The 13441-nt window shown below is 35.2% G+C and overlaps 1 protein-coding gene across 1 annotated transcript in view; it reads right to left on the bottom strand.

Moving 5' to 3' along the window:
• Window positions 1-19: 19 nt before the first annotated feature.
• xpr1a (xenotropic and polytropic retrovirus receptor 1a) overlaps window positions 20-13441 on the bottom strand; it is a 91391-nt gene continuing 77969 nt past the window's right edge. The window contains 5 exon segments of the mRNA XM_051116737.1: window positions 20-3320; window positions 6037-6239; window positions 6241-6259; window positions 6676-6815; window positions 7117-7283. Coding sequence (XP_050972694.1) covers window positions 3263-3320; window positions 6037-6239; window positions 6241-6259; window positions 6676-6815; window positions 7117-7283 — 587 coding nt within the window. The 3' untranslated portion in view covers window positions 20-3262.

Here is a 13441-nt window from a genome sequence, read left to right as displayed (position 1 = left end):
TAACAAGGCTGACACAAAATGAAGGTTTTAAAAATAAGCGTGGTTTATAAAACCCAAATATGACAGGATCACCAAAGTGTATACAGAAACACAAATGAGATCATCAGTGGAACCATCATAGGAATTACACTCAACATTTACAAACTACTCTGTAAAAGGGGAAACTCTGGGACATTTTCTCTCTTTTTATATCTCTATTTAATCACAGAACCACAAGTTTTTTCTATTTTTCTTTAAGTCTTTACTTACTCAAAAGTACAACCATCTATCAACTACAAACAATGTCACAGTCAAGTATTTAAGAAGGGATACAACATCAAGACAGGAGATAGAAAAGATGCAGAGATATCAAGCACTTAACATCATGGGTTTAGCAAGCAATCAAGTCAACATAGTTTTTCCCCCCATGAAGAAATGATGTCAGGGCTTGTGTATTATTCCAGTTCTGTATTTGTAAAAGTAAAAAAAAAGTACAAAATAAAAACCCTACATTTTGAGGGTTCAGAACCCCTAGTTAGGGTGTTAATGAGATTGTTAACATGTCCCAATCGTCTCTCAGTCCTCCCCAGCCAGATCAGTTCATCGACCTGAAACCACCGTCACCCAACAAGTCCTGTCAAATGGGCACAAACCCTGGGGATGAAAGTGTTACGAGTAGAAATATACACCTACTGTAGATAAAACCGATCACATTCCATATTCACTAAAGCGTCTTAAGTTACACTATGTCGACAGAATTCACATATGTAAGACTGTGAGATTGTGACTAATCAAAAATGCCCTTCATCTACCATAATACTGCTCATTTAAAGCAAAAGTCTCCAACTTGTACATAAATAATTAGTACAATAAATTAACCAACATTCTTTTACACAATTAAAACGTAAAAAATTAAACTATTTACAGTGCAAAACAAAAGCAGCATGCAGGCAAGACAATTGGCAATGCATTACAAAAAGCACTGGATGGGGCAAATTTGTGCTCAGCATCCGTATACGGTGATATTAGTTCAGAAAGTGTATAATTTCTACAATTTTTGTGTGCGACTCGATAGTCTACTCGATTCAGTCAGTTCTGAGAGTCAAGAACTAAAGACAGCAAAGACACCGTGTGCCAAAAGACCATTTTGAGAACAACAAGATTGATATTTCAGTCATATTAAAGGACAAAAGGACCGCACGTTAACACAGCAACACCACATTTTCAATGAGGATAGCACTCTATATTCTTTTGCGACCACAAATCACATGTAGTTTTTCCCTTCTTCTGTGTTTTGTAATCCAAACTACATAAATGTATGAACATTTAGATTTTGCCTCAAATGTGCGAAAAGCGAAAAAAATAAACCTAAAATTAACTAAAATGTTACTCACAAACACAACGCCTGCTATCTGTACATCGTTTTTTTCATTAGCATTAACACTTTTCTTTTAAAGAGCAATTAAGAAGAGATTGTGAAGACAAAGCCATCTTTTGATTTTAGTTACAGCTGAAAGATTGTGCTTGCAAAAATACAAGGACGCATGCTGCTGAAAGAGTATCAAAATAAACTAAAAACTGAAAAAAATAAGCAAAACAAACATATCAGCTAAAACAGCCCTGGTGTTTTCTCTCTTTTTTTTTTTGATGACAACAATGAATATTAATTATAATAAAAGTCACTATCAGTTAAAATGACAGTCTTCACTCTATGCCATCGAAGAAAAGATGAAAACAGATGCTTTTCTCTTAAATATGCTGTTTGAAATTCAAAGACTATGTATGAAAATGTACGAAAGACAAGTAGTTACAGCTGTCTTGCAAAAATGTACATTATAAATCATGTACAATCACTTTTTTTTTTTCATTTAAATGTAAAACTGATTTTAAAGATATTACCACACTCATCAAGCATACAAATAATCAAACTGCGATCACTGTTAAGATGTTGGTAAGGAAAAAGCTTACATAAAAGATGTCTCCTCACCACACGGGAACTACTTTTTGATGCACAACATCTCATATGGTTTACCATAATACAAAACTGATATCACAACCGTAGGAATTGGCAGTGTTTGCATTTCCTCTTTGGCTTGCAGTGGTTATGGCAATGCTTGATAAGTGATACAAAATGCCATGTAGGAAACACATTGGTTCACTTCCATTCAGATTGCAGAGGGGTGACAATTATATCTGAATCTTTTTAGTTTAGTGCATCATTACAATTGAAATAGTTCACAGAATCATCTGATCTTTTTCAGAGGACATCTTTTTTTTTTTTTTTTTACCCAAATGGTATTTCAAATATTAACCAGGTTTACTTACAGTAGTTGCACTGGTAAAAGTATCAATGAAAATAGCAATTCTATACATCCTCAGAAGACAGCAAAATATAAACTTTTAGCTTAACATCAGCTATCGCTTCCCAAAAGAAAAAACACACATGCACACTCCATTCTCTCAAACACAAACCATACATGGCAAAAAATATGACAGCTTTGATATCAAAGCAATGCATGTTAAAAAATAAAAAAATACAACATATTTGCATATTAAATATGATGAAACAATAAACCTCTAAACATTGTATGTTTCTTATGGTTTAGAAATATGAAGCATTTCCAAAAAGTGCCACCAGGGCCGTGCTCTCATGTCGTGACAACTCAAAACAAATTAAATGAAAGAAAAAAAGAATTTAAAGAATATAACAAACATCAGCTACTGAGCTGTTGTTATTTCTGAATGCGCTGCAGTTACAGTGTGCGACTTGAGTCCGTGCGTTATACGATATTATATTATTCTTTCATATGATACCTCTCCTCCCTGTAGTTCCTAGTTATTATTTTAAGTTTGTAAACAGTCATATGCAGTAATATAGATTCAAAAACCTAAACAAATGTACAAAAAACTATCAATATAGAAGAACAAAATGAAAAAGTCGAATAAAAAAAGTACCTTGAGGAAAATTCCACACTTGGCTTTTCCATGCGTGTATATATATATATATATATATATATATATATATATATATATATCTCGTTGTATGTGTGTGTCAGTGTTTGTACGATGTCACTGTTTGTACGATGTCACTGTTGTGTCCTGATATGTCTCACAGCTGTTTTTGTGCTTAACTCTGTCCACTACTCTGTCTTTGGATGATTTTGTGGGTGTTGAAAAGAGAAAGTGTGTGAATATGTGTGTGTTTGGGATCAGGTGTGCTGAGGCAGCTCTGTGAGGAACCAATTGAAAGCAGAGACAGGTGGCGTGACAGCGAGATCTGGGTTTAGCTGAAGGCCTCATCATCCGTATCCTCAATGAGCACCTTAGTATCCTTCTTAGACCTGTCAGAGAAACACATATATTGTTTTTCTTAAAGCAAAAATGCATTAAATTATTGAAGCCAGTTTCTGCCACTAAATAAAAACATAAAAAAGGTAATTGCAACTTTTATCTTACAATTCTGACTTTTTTCCTTGCAATTTAGACTTTACATTTTGCAATTTTGCCTTTTTTTTCTCAGAACTACATGAAACAAACTCACAATTCTGGCTTTTTTTCTCAGAATTGCATGATATAAACTCACCGTTGCAAGTAAGTCAGTATTGTGCAAAATAAACTCAAAATTGCAAAAAAAAAAAAAAAAAAAACAACTGAGAATTGTGAGATTTAAATAAAATCAGAGATAAAGTCAGAATTTCATGATACAAACTCACAATTCCGGCTTTTTCCCTCAGAACTGCATGATACAAACTTGCAATTCAGACTTTTTATATACTGAATTGTGACATAAACTCGCAATGGTGAGTTATAAAGTCAGAATTGCGAGATATAAACTCACAGTTCTCATTTTTTTTTCTCAGAATTCCATGAATATAAACTCGCAGTTGCGAGTCATGAAGTCAGTAATGTGCAAAATAAACACAATTGCAAAAAAAAACTTTTTAAATGCAATTCTGAGAAATAAAATTGCAGTTCTGAGAAATAAAGTCAAAACTGCATGATACAAAGTCACAGTACTGGCTTTTTTTCTCAGACTTGCGTGATACAAACTCATAATTCTGCCTTTTTTCACTGAATTGTGACAAACTAACAGTTGTCAGTTATAAAGTCAGAACTGCAACATATAAACTCTAAGTTGCAAGTTTTGAAGTCAGTATTGTGCAACTCAAAATTGGAAAAAAAAAACCCCTGAGAACTGTGAGATTTAAACCCACAATTCTGAGAAATAAAATTACAATTCTGAGAGATGAAGTCAGAATTGCATGATACAAACTTGCAATTCGGACTTTTTTGATACTGAATTGTGACATAGAAACTCGCAATTGTGAGTTATAAAGTCAGAATTGCGAGACATAAACTCACAGTTCTGATTTTTTTTTTCTCAGAATTGCATGATATAAACTCGCAGTTACGAGTTATGAAGTCAGTATTGTGCAAAATAAACTCGCAATTGCAAAAAAAACCTTTTTAAACCCGCAATTCTGAGAAAAAAATTGCAGTTCTGAGAAATAAAGTCTGAATTGCATGATACAAAGTCAGAGTTCTGGCTTTTTTTTTCTCAGAATTACGTGATACAAACTCATAACAACATATAAACTAAGTTCTCAACATTTTTTTCTTCTCAGAATTGCATGATATAAAGCCGCAGTTGCGAGTTATTAAGTCAGTATTGTGCAAAATAAACTCAAAATTGCAAAAAAAAAAAAAAAAAAAACAGAGAATTGCAAGATTTAAACCCACAATTCTGAGAAATAAAATTACAATTCTGAGAGATAAAGTCAGAATTGCGTGATACAAACTCATAATTCCAGCTTTTTTTACTGAATTGTGACAAACTCGCAGTTATGAGTTATAAAGTCAGAACTGCAACATATAAACTCTAAGTTCTCAAAGTTTTTTTTTCTTCTCAGAATTGCATGATATAAAGTCGCAGTTGTGAGTTATGAAGTCGGTATTATGCAAAATAAACTCAAAATTGCAAAAACAAAACAAAACCCCCCCCCTGAGAATTGCGAGATTTAAACCCGCAATTCTGAGAAATAAAGTCAGAACTGCATGATACAAACTCATAATTCTGCCTTTTTTTCACTGAATTATGACAAACTCACAGTTGTGAGTTATAAAGTCAGAACTGCAACATACAGTTTTTTTTTTCTCAGAATTGCATGATATAAACTCGCAGTTGCGAGTTATGAGTCAGTATTATGCAAAATAAACTCACAATTGCAAAAAAAAACTTTTTAAACACGCAATTCTGAAAAAATGAAATTGCACTTCTGAGAAATAAAGCCAGAACTGCATGATAATGCGAGTTATGAAGTCGATATTGTGCGATATAAACAATTGCGGGGAAAACCCTCAGAATTGCTAGATTTAAACTCACAATTCTGACTTTTTTTCTCAGAATTGCAAGTTTATATCTCCCAATTCAGACTGCCGAGAGGATTATTGGTGCTCCCCTGCCTACCCTTCAAGAACTGTATTCATCCAGAGTGAGGAAAAGAGCTCAGAAAATCACTCTGGATCCCTCACATCCAAGTCATCATCTCTTTGAACTTTTACCATCTGCCTGGCACTACAGAGCCCCAAACACCAGGACAACCAGGCACAAGAACAGTTTTTTCCCCCAGGCAATTCTCCTTATGAACAGTTAAATGTTTCCCCCATTGTGCAATATAATGTGCAATAACTTTTTATTTATTAGTTACCATCTCTACCTCTTTCTATTCTATTCTGTCATCTATAGCACAACTGTACATACCACTTATTTATTTATTTCTCAATTTATTTTTCTGATTTTTGTATATTTATATTTACATATGTGTATTTTATTCTCATCTTATTTTTCTAAGTTTTGTCTATTTATATTTACATACGTGTATTTTATTCTCATGTTTATTGTCTGTACGTTGTTGCTGTCTCTGTGTACTGGAAGCTAATGACACTAAATTCCTAGTATGCGCAAGCATACTTGGCAATAAAAGCTCTTTCTGATTCTTTCTTTCAAAGAATCCTGAAAAAATGTATCACGGTTTGTTATTGACTGTTGTCTCTTACTGAGAGGACAGCAGTGGTCGTCGTAAGGAGAGGCTGTAGCTTCGTTTCCAGCTCTTTTTGCCCTGTCTGTTCCGGACTCCATCCTCCTGGTCCATCATCTGCTCCAGCAGCGTCTGGTCATCAGCGTTTAGAGGAGCCACTGAGATGTCCCGCACTGCTCGGAACTCACCACAGTTATTCAAGTGCTCATTCTCAAGACGGAAAGAAGTTCCAAACAAAACGCCTGGAGGGAGGAAAAAAAAAAAAAAAAAAAATCGAAGACAGAGAATTAAGAGAGAATGTTCTGCAACAGAGTTTCCAGAAATGGGTTTGTGAGGGAACTGGAAGGGGTTTGTGAGTTCATGAAAAGCTAATAATTACTTAAATCATAAGAGTGTTCACTAAATAAATAAATAAATATCTTTACCTGCATGTCATGTGAAGGGATAGTTCACCCAAAAATTAAAATTCTTTAATTAATTACTCACCGTCATGTCATTCCTTTCTATGCAGGGTCAGAAAGCTCTCGGATTTCATTAAAAATATCTTAATTTGTGTTCTGAAGATGAACAAAGGTCTTATGGGTTTGGAACGACATGAGGGTGAGTAATTAATGACAGAGTTTTCATTTTTGGGTGAATTATCCATTTAAAATCTTACCTAAACACTTCAAGAGGAGCTAAAATGGTAACCACAATGTCCTCAATGGAAGGAATGGCAGTCATAGAAGTCAGAGAGATCTGCAGTGTCCAGGCGAAGCGCAAGATCACATCTTCTATAATGGCACAGTAGTAGTAGGCCTAAAAGGAACAGGAAGTGACATCATGAGAACTGGTGGTAGCATAAAATATCCCTGCTTAAAACAAGAAAATCTTAAACCATCCTAAGCTGGTTTGCTGGGCTCCAATTGGTTTTGGGCATCAACTAAACCAACTTAAGAGTGGCAAACCAGCTGATTGTTGGGATTACTTGGCTTTGCTCCTTATAAGGTTTGAACCTACAACACTGAGAAGATCTTTGACTGCTACACAACATATTGTACTATGTTTTAGATTCAATACGGTGCATTAAGATGGTATATTATTTTCTGCCATATCTTACTTTATGTGGGTAGACAATCTCCTCTCTCAAGAAGGTATTCTCGCCTGCGTTGCGGTCGAAAAGACCCCAGTCCATCTTTAGGTCCCAGATCAGTGTGTAGAGTGAACTGGCGACTGAAGACAGGATCAGCATGTAGAAAAACACCTCAGCGTCAGCATGTTTCTGATCTGAAACAGAGGAAGCGAATTTGATATTACCACTATGTCCACTAGAGGGAGACCGTTTACCATCCATGCATTTATACTTCAAACCGGAAGCAGATTCCTGCTGTTGATTGTTTAAGTCCAGTTTGCATTAACAGTGTCACTGTGTCTGAGGTTATTCAGTTAGGTCACTGAAAGTTCATACAGTAATGATGCTGAAAATTAAATCTTTGCCATCACAGAAATAAAATAGATTTTTAAATCTATTAAAATAGAAAACAATTATTTTAAACTGTTTTATAATGTTTTTACGTTATTAGATACATGTATATTGAGGTGATGGTATATTTTTAATCATATAAATGAAAACCTGGTGAGCATAAAAAACAATCTTTCAAAACCATCAAAGAAATCTTACAGACCTTCTGAACAACAGTGTATATTTTTACATTACTGTTACACAAATTACTATTCCTACTCCTATCCTGTCATTTATAAATGTATAACAAGTATATAAAAAGAACTACATGTAATGTAATCAGCAATTCTTTTTTTGCTGCAACTAAGATCAATATAACTAATAGTACAACCTTTAAACATAAATAACCCTGAAGTAGCAACATATAATATAGTCTGTTGAAAGGCAGAGGATAAAAGCTGTATGGGAAAAGGAATTAGCAGCTAATATTGATGACAAGGCTTAGGAGAATATATGGAACCATGCCAAAAAAACATGCAAAACATCCCCCCAAAAACTGAGTAGGCAGAACTCAAATGTCAGAGTAAGAGCCGTCCTGCAGCATAATATTAGAGCATCAGTGTAAGTTAATAGGGGGTGAGACAGTTATCAGATAGTGGAACAGGGCAGGTCTCAGGTCAGTGAATGGTTAAATCTCTAAGGCCTCAGACAGCAGACGGGGCTGAATCTGGAACAGGCCCATCAGTCTTAATAAAGCCTTTCACACGCTGCCATCCAGGCGCCAGGAAACCAGCAGAGGACGTTTTTCACCAGAACACATAATAGCCCTGTACATCCCATTCCAGCCCTGATCTACGAGTGCACATGTTGAATATAGTGTCCCTAGATTACCCGAAAATCCAGATGTTCACCCCATAAGACTCTTTAAGAGTGCAATGTAAGTCTAATCTCTTCACACAGGTCAGAGGCAATCTGGAAGAGCTTGGACTAATTTTCAGTCTTTTGTACATGACAGAGTATTATTATTGCACTTTGACAAAGCCTTTTGCTCAAGCTTACCAAAACTAGATCATCAACAAAAACTAAGACATTTACTTATAGAAGTCTTAAAGGTACAGGAGGGAATATAGCATGAGCAATTCAGAAAGGTTGGAAAATGGTCATGAAGCACTAAAAACCTGCTGTTCTTTAGAAAAATCCTTCAGGTCCCACAAATTCTGTGGTTTTTCAGCATTTTTGTGTATTTGAATGCTTTTCAACAATGACTGTATGATTTTGAGATCTATCTTTTCACACAGAAGGTTCAAACATTCACTGAGAGAACACACAATGCATCAAGAGTAGGGGTGAAAACTTTTGAACAGAATGAAGATGTGTACATTGTTCTTATTTTGCCTAAATATCATTTTTTTTCATTAAGTACTGCCCTTCAGAAGCTACAGAAGACATGTATGTGTTTCCCAGAAGACAAAATAAATTAAATTTTAAATTTACCCTGATCTTCAAATTTAAAATGTTTTCACCCCCTGGCTCTTAATGCACTGTGTTTTCTTCTGGAGTGTCAGTGTGCGTTTGAACCCACTGTAATAATTGCATATGAGTCCCTCAGATGTCCTCAGTGTGAACAGATGGATCTCAAAATCATACAGTCATTGTTGGAAAGGGTTCAAATACACAAAAATGCTGAAAAACCAAATAATTTGTAGGACCTAAAGGATTTTTCTGATAAACAGCGGGCAGTTTAACTGTTCAGAACAAACAAGGGACTCATGAACAACTATCACTAAATGAAAAAACACAGCTGTGGATCATTCAGGCAACAGCACATTATTAAGAAATCAAGCGTATGTAAACTTTTAAACAGGGTCATTTTTATAAACTCAACTATTATTTTCTTTTGTGGACTATATGTAAACATCTTTCATGTGATATATCTTATTCAGGTCAGTACTAAATAAAAAATAACATGCATTTTGTATAATCCCTCTTATTTCTGTAATATAATACACATTTTGCAGATTTTGCAAGGTGTATGTAAACTTTTGACCTCAACTGTATTCAGCAATGACACAAATTGACAAAAATAAAAAGTTGTATTTTAAATAAATGCTGTTCTATTTCTGTAAAAAGTATGGTGGCCTCTACAAAAATATTAAGCAGCACAACAGTTACGTATATTCAAATAGAAAAGTTATTTTAAATTGGAATGTTTCACAGTATTACTGTTTTTACTGTATTTTATTAAATAAATGCAACGATCGTGAGAATAAAATACCTTTCAAAAACATGAAAACCTTATTGACACCTACATTTTTGAACAGTAATATACATTAAGGTACACTGGCCTATAATGTTTTTTGTTTGCAACAAGATAAATGGATATATATCTGATGGATATGCAAATTTTGGTCAATTTGAGCACAAAAGCATTTACGCCAAAAAACAGAAATGTTAGTTTCTCATATCAATTACAAAATCATTATCAACTACTACTACAACGTTTCTATATTCAACTGTTCAGTGAATTTTAAGTAAATATTCTATCAAATATTTATATGTCATTATATTCACTATGTAAATACAGGCCTTCTGCAACCCTGCTCTTTAGATATCATTATCAGCATCGGCCATTAAAAAAACCATAGCGGTCAACCGCTACTGGTCACACTGAACTTTGGTTTAATCTCATTAATACATTGGCAGATTTATGTAAACATGAACCATGATGAACCATTTCCCAGAGGACCACAAATCCCTCTCAACATCCCTCCGAGTCCTCGGACACAAAAGAAATGGTTTTCATCCTTTCGACCTTCGACAACATTTAGGTGTTTTTGGTAATAGGGTAGAGGATGGGAAATAGAATGTGTCACTCTCTGCACCTGACAACATGGTTACATGACAAAAGAAAATAAATAAATAAATAAATGGACCATCACTAAAAATAAAGCCCAGGTATGGAAAAATAATTCCAAAGCAATACTGACCAAGAAAGACCCTTCTTTCTTGGCTGTGATCGTTTACAACCACATTTGGGATCATTTGAAGCCGCATTTAAACTGCATTTTGGAATTTCAAAATCGGGGGCACCATATCAGTCCATTATATGGATAAAAACGCTGTAATGTTTTCCTTAAAAAACATATTTTTTTTACGACTGAAGAAAGAAAGACATGAACATCTTGGATGTCAAGGGGGTGAGTACATTATATGTGAATGCTTGTTTTGGAAGTTGACTTCTCCTTTAACACATTACAACAGTGAAGTTTAAAATCAAGCTGTGATATTTGATTACATAGTCAATCATTGCTGCATACTCCATCTGGACCATATTCCTGGGTACATGTGGTCCACATGAAACAGTTTAAACCTGTCTAATAAAGCCATCAGAGCAGGTAAACACCTGTCCATGTACAAATCTCTATGGCTCTCCTCCAAAATGTTTGTTTTGATCAAAGATCCAGGTCTGATACAGAGAGAGAGGGAGAAAAAAAAATCCAATCATATTTCAGTGGTTCAAAGCTTCATCATTATTCTAGCGATACACTCACACTGTTCTGTCTCACCACAGGCAGGCAATTACAGCTCAACCTCCTCTGGATAGTCCATTTTCCTTCATTTCCCCTTTTTTTTTTTTTGCCTTCTCACTTCATATTTTGTTTTTTAGTGTTCACACAGCATCTTCTGTTTGCATTTTGCTCTGTCTTGTTGGATGTCATTGAGTTCTTCAGCTGAGCTTAAGTTCAGATCGACATTTCTCATTAAAGTTTAAATAAAGTCTTTGAGGATATCGACTCTACCATTTCTACAATCACTTCTACAATGAAATAGAGCCCTAAACACATGAAAGCTGGTGTAATGGAGTTATTGACAGACAATAAACACTTAATGCAAAACTTGCATGCCAGGGTGCAGGGTGAGTAACACATTAAACTTAAGTAATTAAATTGGTACTGAACCTACAACCTTTGGGTTGCAAATCTAGATTTTAACTATTAAAGGGACAGTTAAAAGGAACAGTTGACCCAAAAACAAAAATTCTGTCACTAATTACTCACCCTCATGTCGTTCCAAACCTGTAAGACCTTTGTTAATCTTCAGAACACAAATTAAGATATTTTGGATGAAATCTGAGACAGCAGTAGTAGTAAGAACATAGATAAAATAGTTCATGTGACTACTCAGCGGTTCAACGTTAATTTTATGAAGCTACGAGAATACATGGTCAGAAAGCTCTTGGATTTCATCAAAAATATCTTAATTTGTGTTACAAAGATGAACAAAGGTCTTACGGGTTTGAAACCACATGAGGGTGAGTAATTAACACCAGAATTTTCATTTTTGGGTCAACTACCCCTTTAAGCCACATGGGGAAACTGTAATGCTTTTCATGTCTACCACTGATCTCAATCTCACACCTGTTTGTCTCATGACTAATGTTTTTTTAAACATTAATTACGTTCAGACATGTTGCATTCATTTGGGATTCGTTTACACGAAAAATAAAATGAATCAAATCCACAGACTGACTCATTTATCTGGGCAGCTTACTAGAGCGAACATCAGTTTCAATCAGGGCACAAATGATGGAGGTGATTTCTGATGCATTCACATATTAAACGGGCCCGCTGCCAGGAACGTCTCGAGCGGATCCTAATGAATGCATCAAATGCGTGGCAAGGTTGGGTTGAATGTGGCCTCTTTTAGTCATATGAGGCAGATGCTCTGGGCTGCAGTCCAGACTTCATCTATATCACTGATACAGAGATGTTTCTAATACACACTGAAGTCTAGAGCAAAATGCACCCGTGCTTGATATTTAAACAGTGACATTTAAGGGAAATAACCAGAAATGGCCGTGCGTGCATATAAATAATGAAATGGATGAAACGGCTCAGCCAAGCGCTTTGAGATCGATTCGGGCTGAAGTTGTCTTTCTAAAGAGATACGGGAAGGCACGGAGGCTGGCTGTTTGATAAGAGAGAGTGAGACAGACAGCGAGAGACATGTTTGAGCAACAGTCTTCGCACTTCAGATGGATTTCAGTGGCAGAATAATCAGACGGTAATTGTAGATAGAGACAAGGGAAATGTCTGGAATCTTAATGGCATGCTTTTAAACTCTTTAAGAGTTCATATGAACCGAATGTAGGATAATTACGGTGACTGAATGTAAAATGTGGTGTTTGGAGACAAATTAGTTTTTATAAAGCAGGTCGTTCTTTTTAAAATGCATAAATGTAATTCTAATCTATTTCCAATACATCTCTTATTAGGTTATAAACATGTCCATTTCTTTGTGCATTTCCTCTCTAACATAAAACCTAGATGGTTGTTGTTTATGTTGCAATACAAAGCAAATCTTTAACAGACAAGGACAGGCTCAGGGTCATTTTTTTCTTTCACTGCTTTTCTAAAAACATGCTTTTGTTGCCTATTCATCTGTATCTGTAAGCAAACAATGGCACCCAGGTCCTCTTTGTACTGAATATTTTACATCAGAGTCGATGCTAGATTATAACAGCAACTTCCATAGAACAGTAAACATACAACAACGTATTAGGTATTTAAAAAAAAATGTTTGAGCTAACAGGCTAAAGGTCCAAACTGCAGTTTCAGTGCCTCCTTAAAAGGCTCTACACGATTCCAGCCGAGGAATAAGGGTCTTAATCTAGTAAAACAATCAGCCATTTTCTAAAAAAAATAAAGATGTATATATTTTTTAATCACAAATGCTCATCTTGCACTGGCTTGACTTCACACATTACGTAGTCATGTTGGAAAGGTCACGCGTGTGTAAAGTACTGACCCAGTGTTTACAAAGCAAAAGTGCAAAGCAAAATACAAAATGATGTTGGACTATTTTGAAGTTGGAGGAGAAATGGAGATGGAGTTTTTCGCTCTGACCTACCTTTTTGAACTGAAGCACTCAAACGAAGAACTAACCACGTGTGACCTTTCCAACATGATTACATAGTAATGCG

The sequence above is a fragment of the Labeo rohita genome, chromosome 8 (genome assembly GCF_022985175.1).
Source record: "Labeo rohita strain BAU-BD-2019 chromosome 8, IGBB_LRoh.1.0, whole genome shotgun sequence".
NCBI classification, from domain to species: domain Eukaryota; kingdom Metazoa; phylum Chordata; class Actinopteri; order Cypriniformes; family Cyprinidae; genus Labeo; species Labeo rohita.
This window is presented reverse-complemented; position numbering and strand designations above follow the sequence as displayed.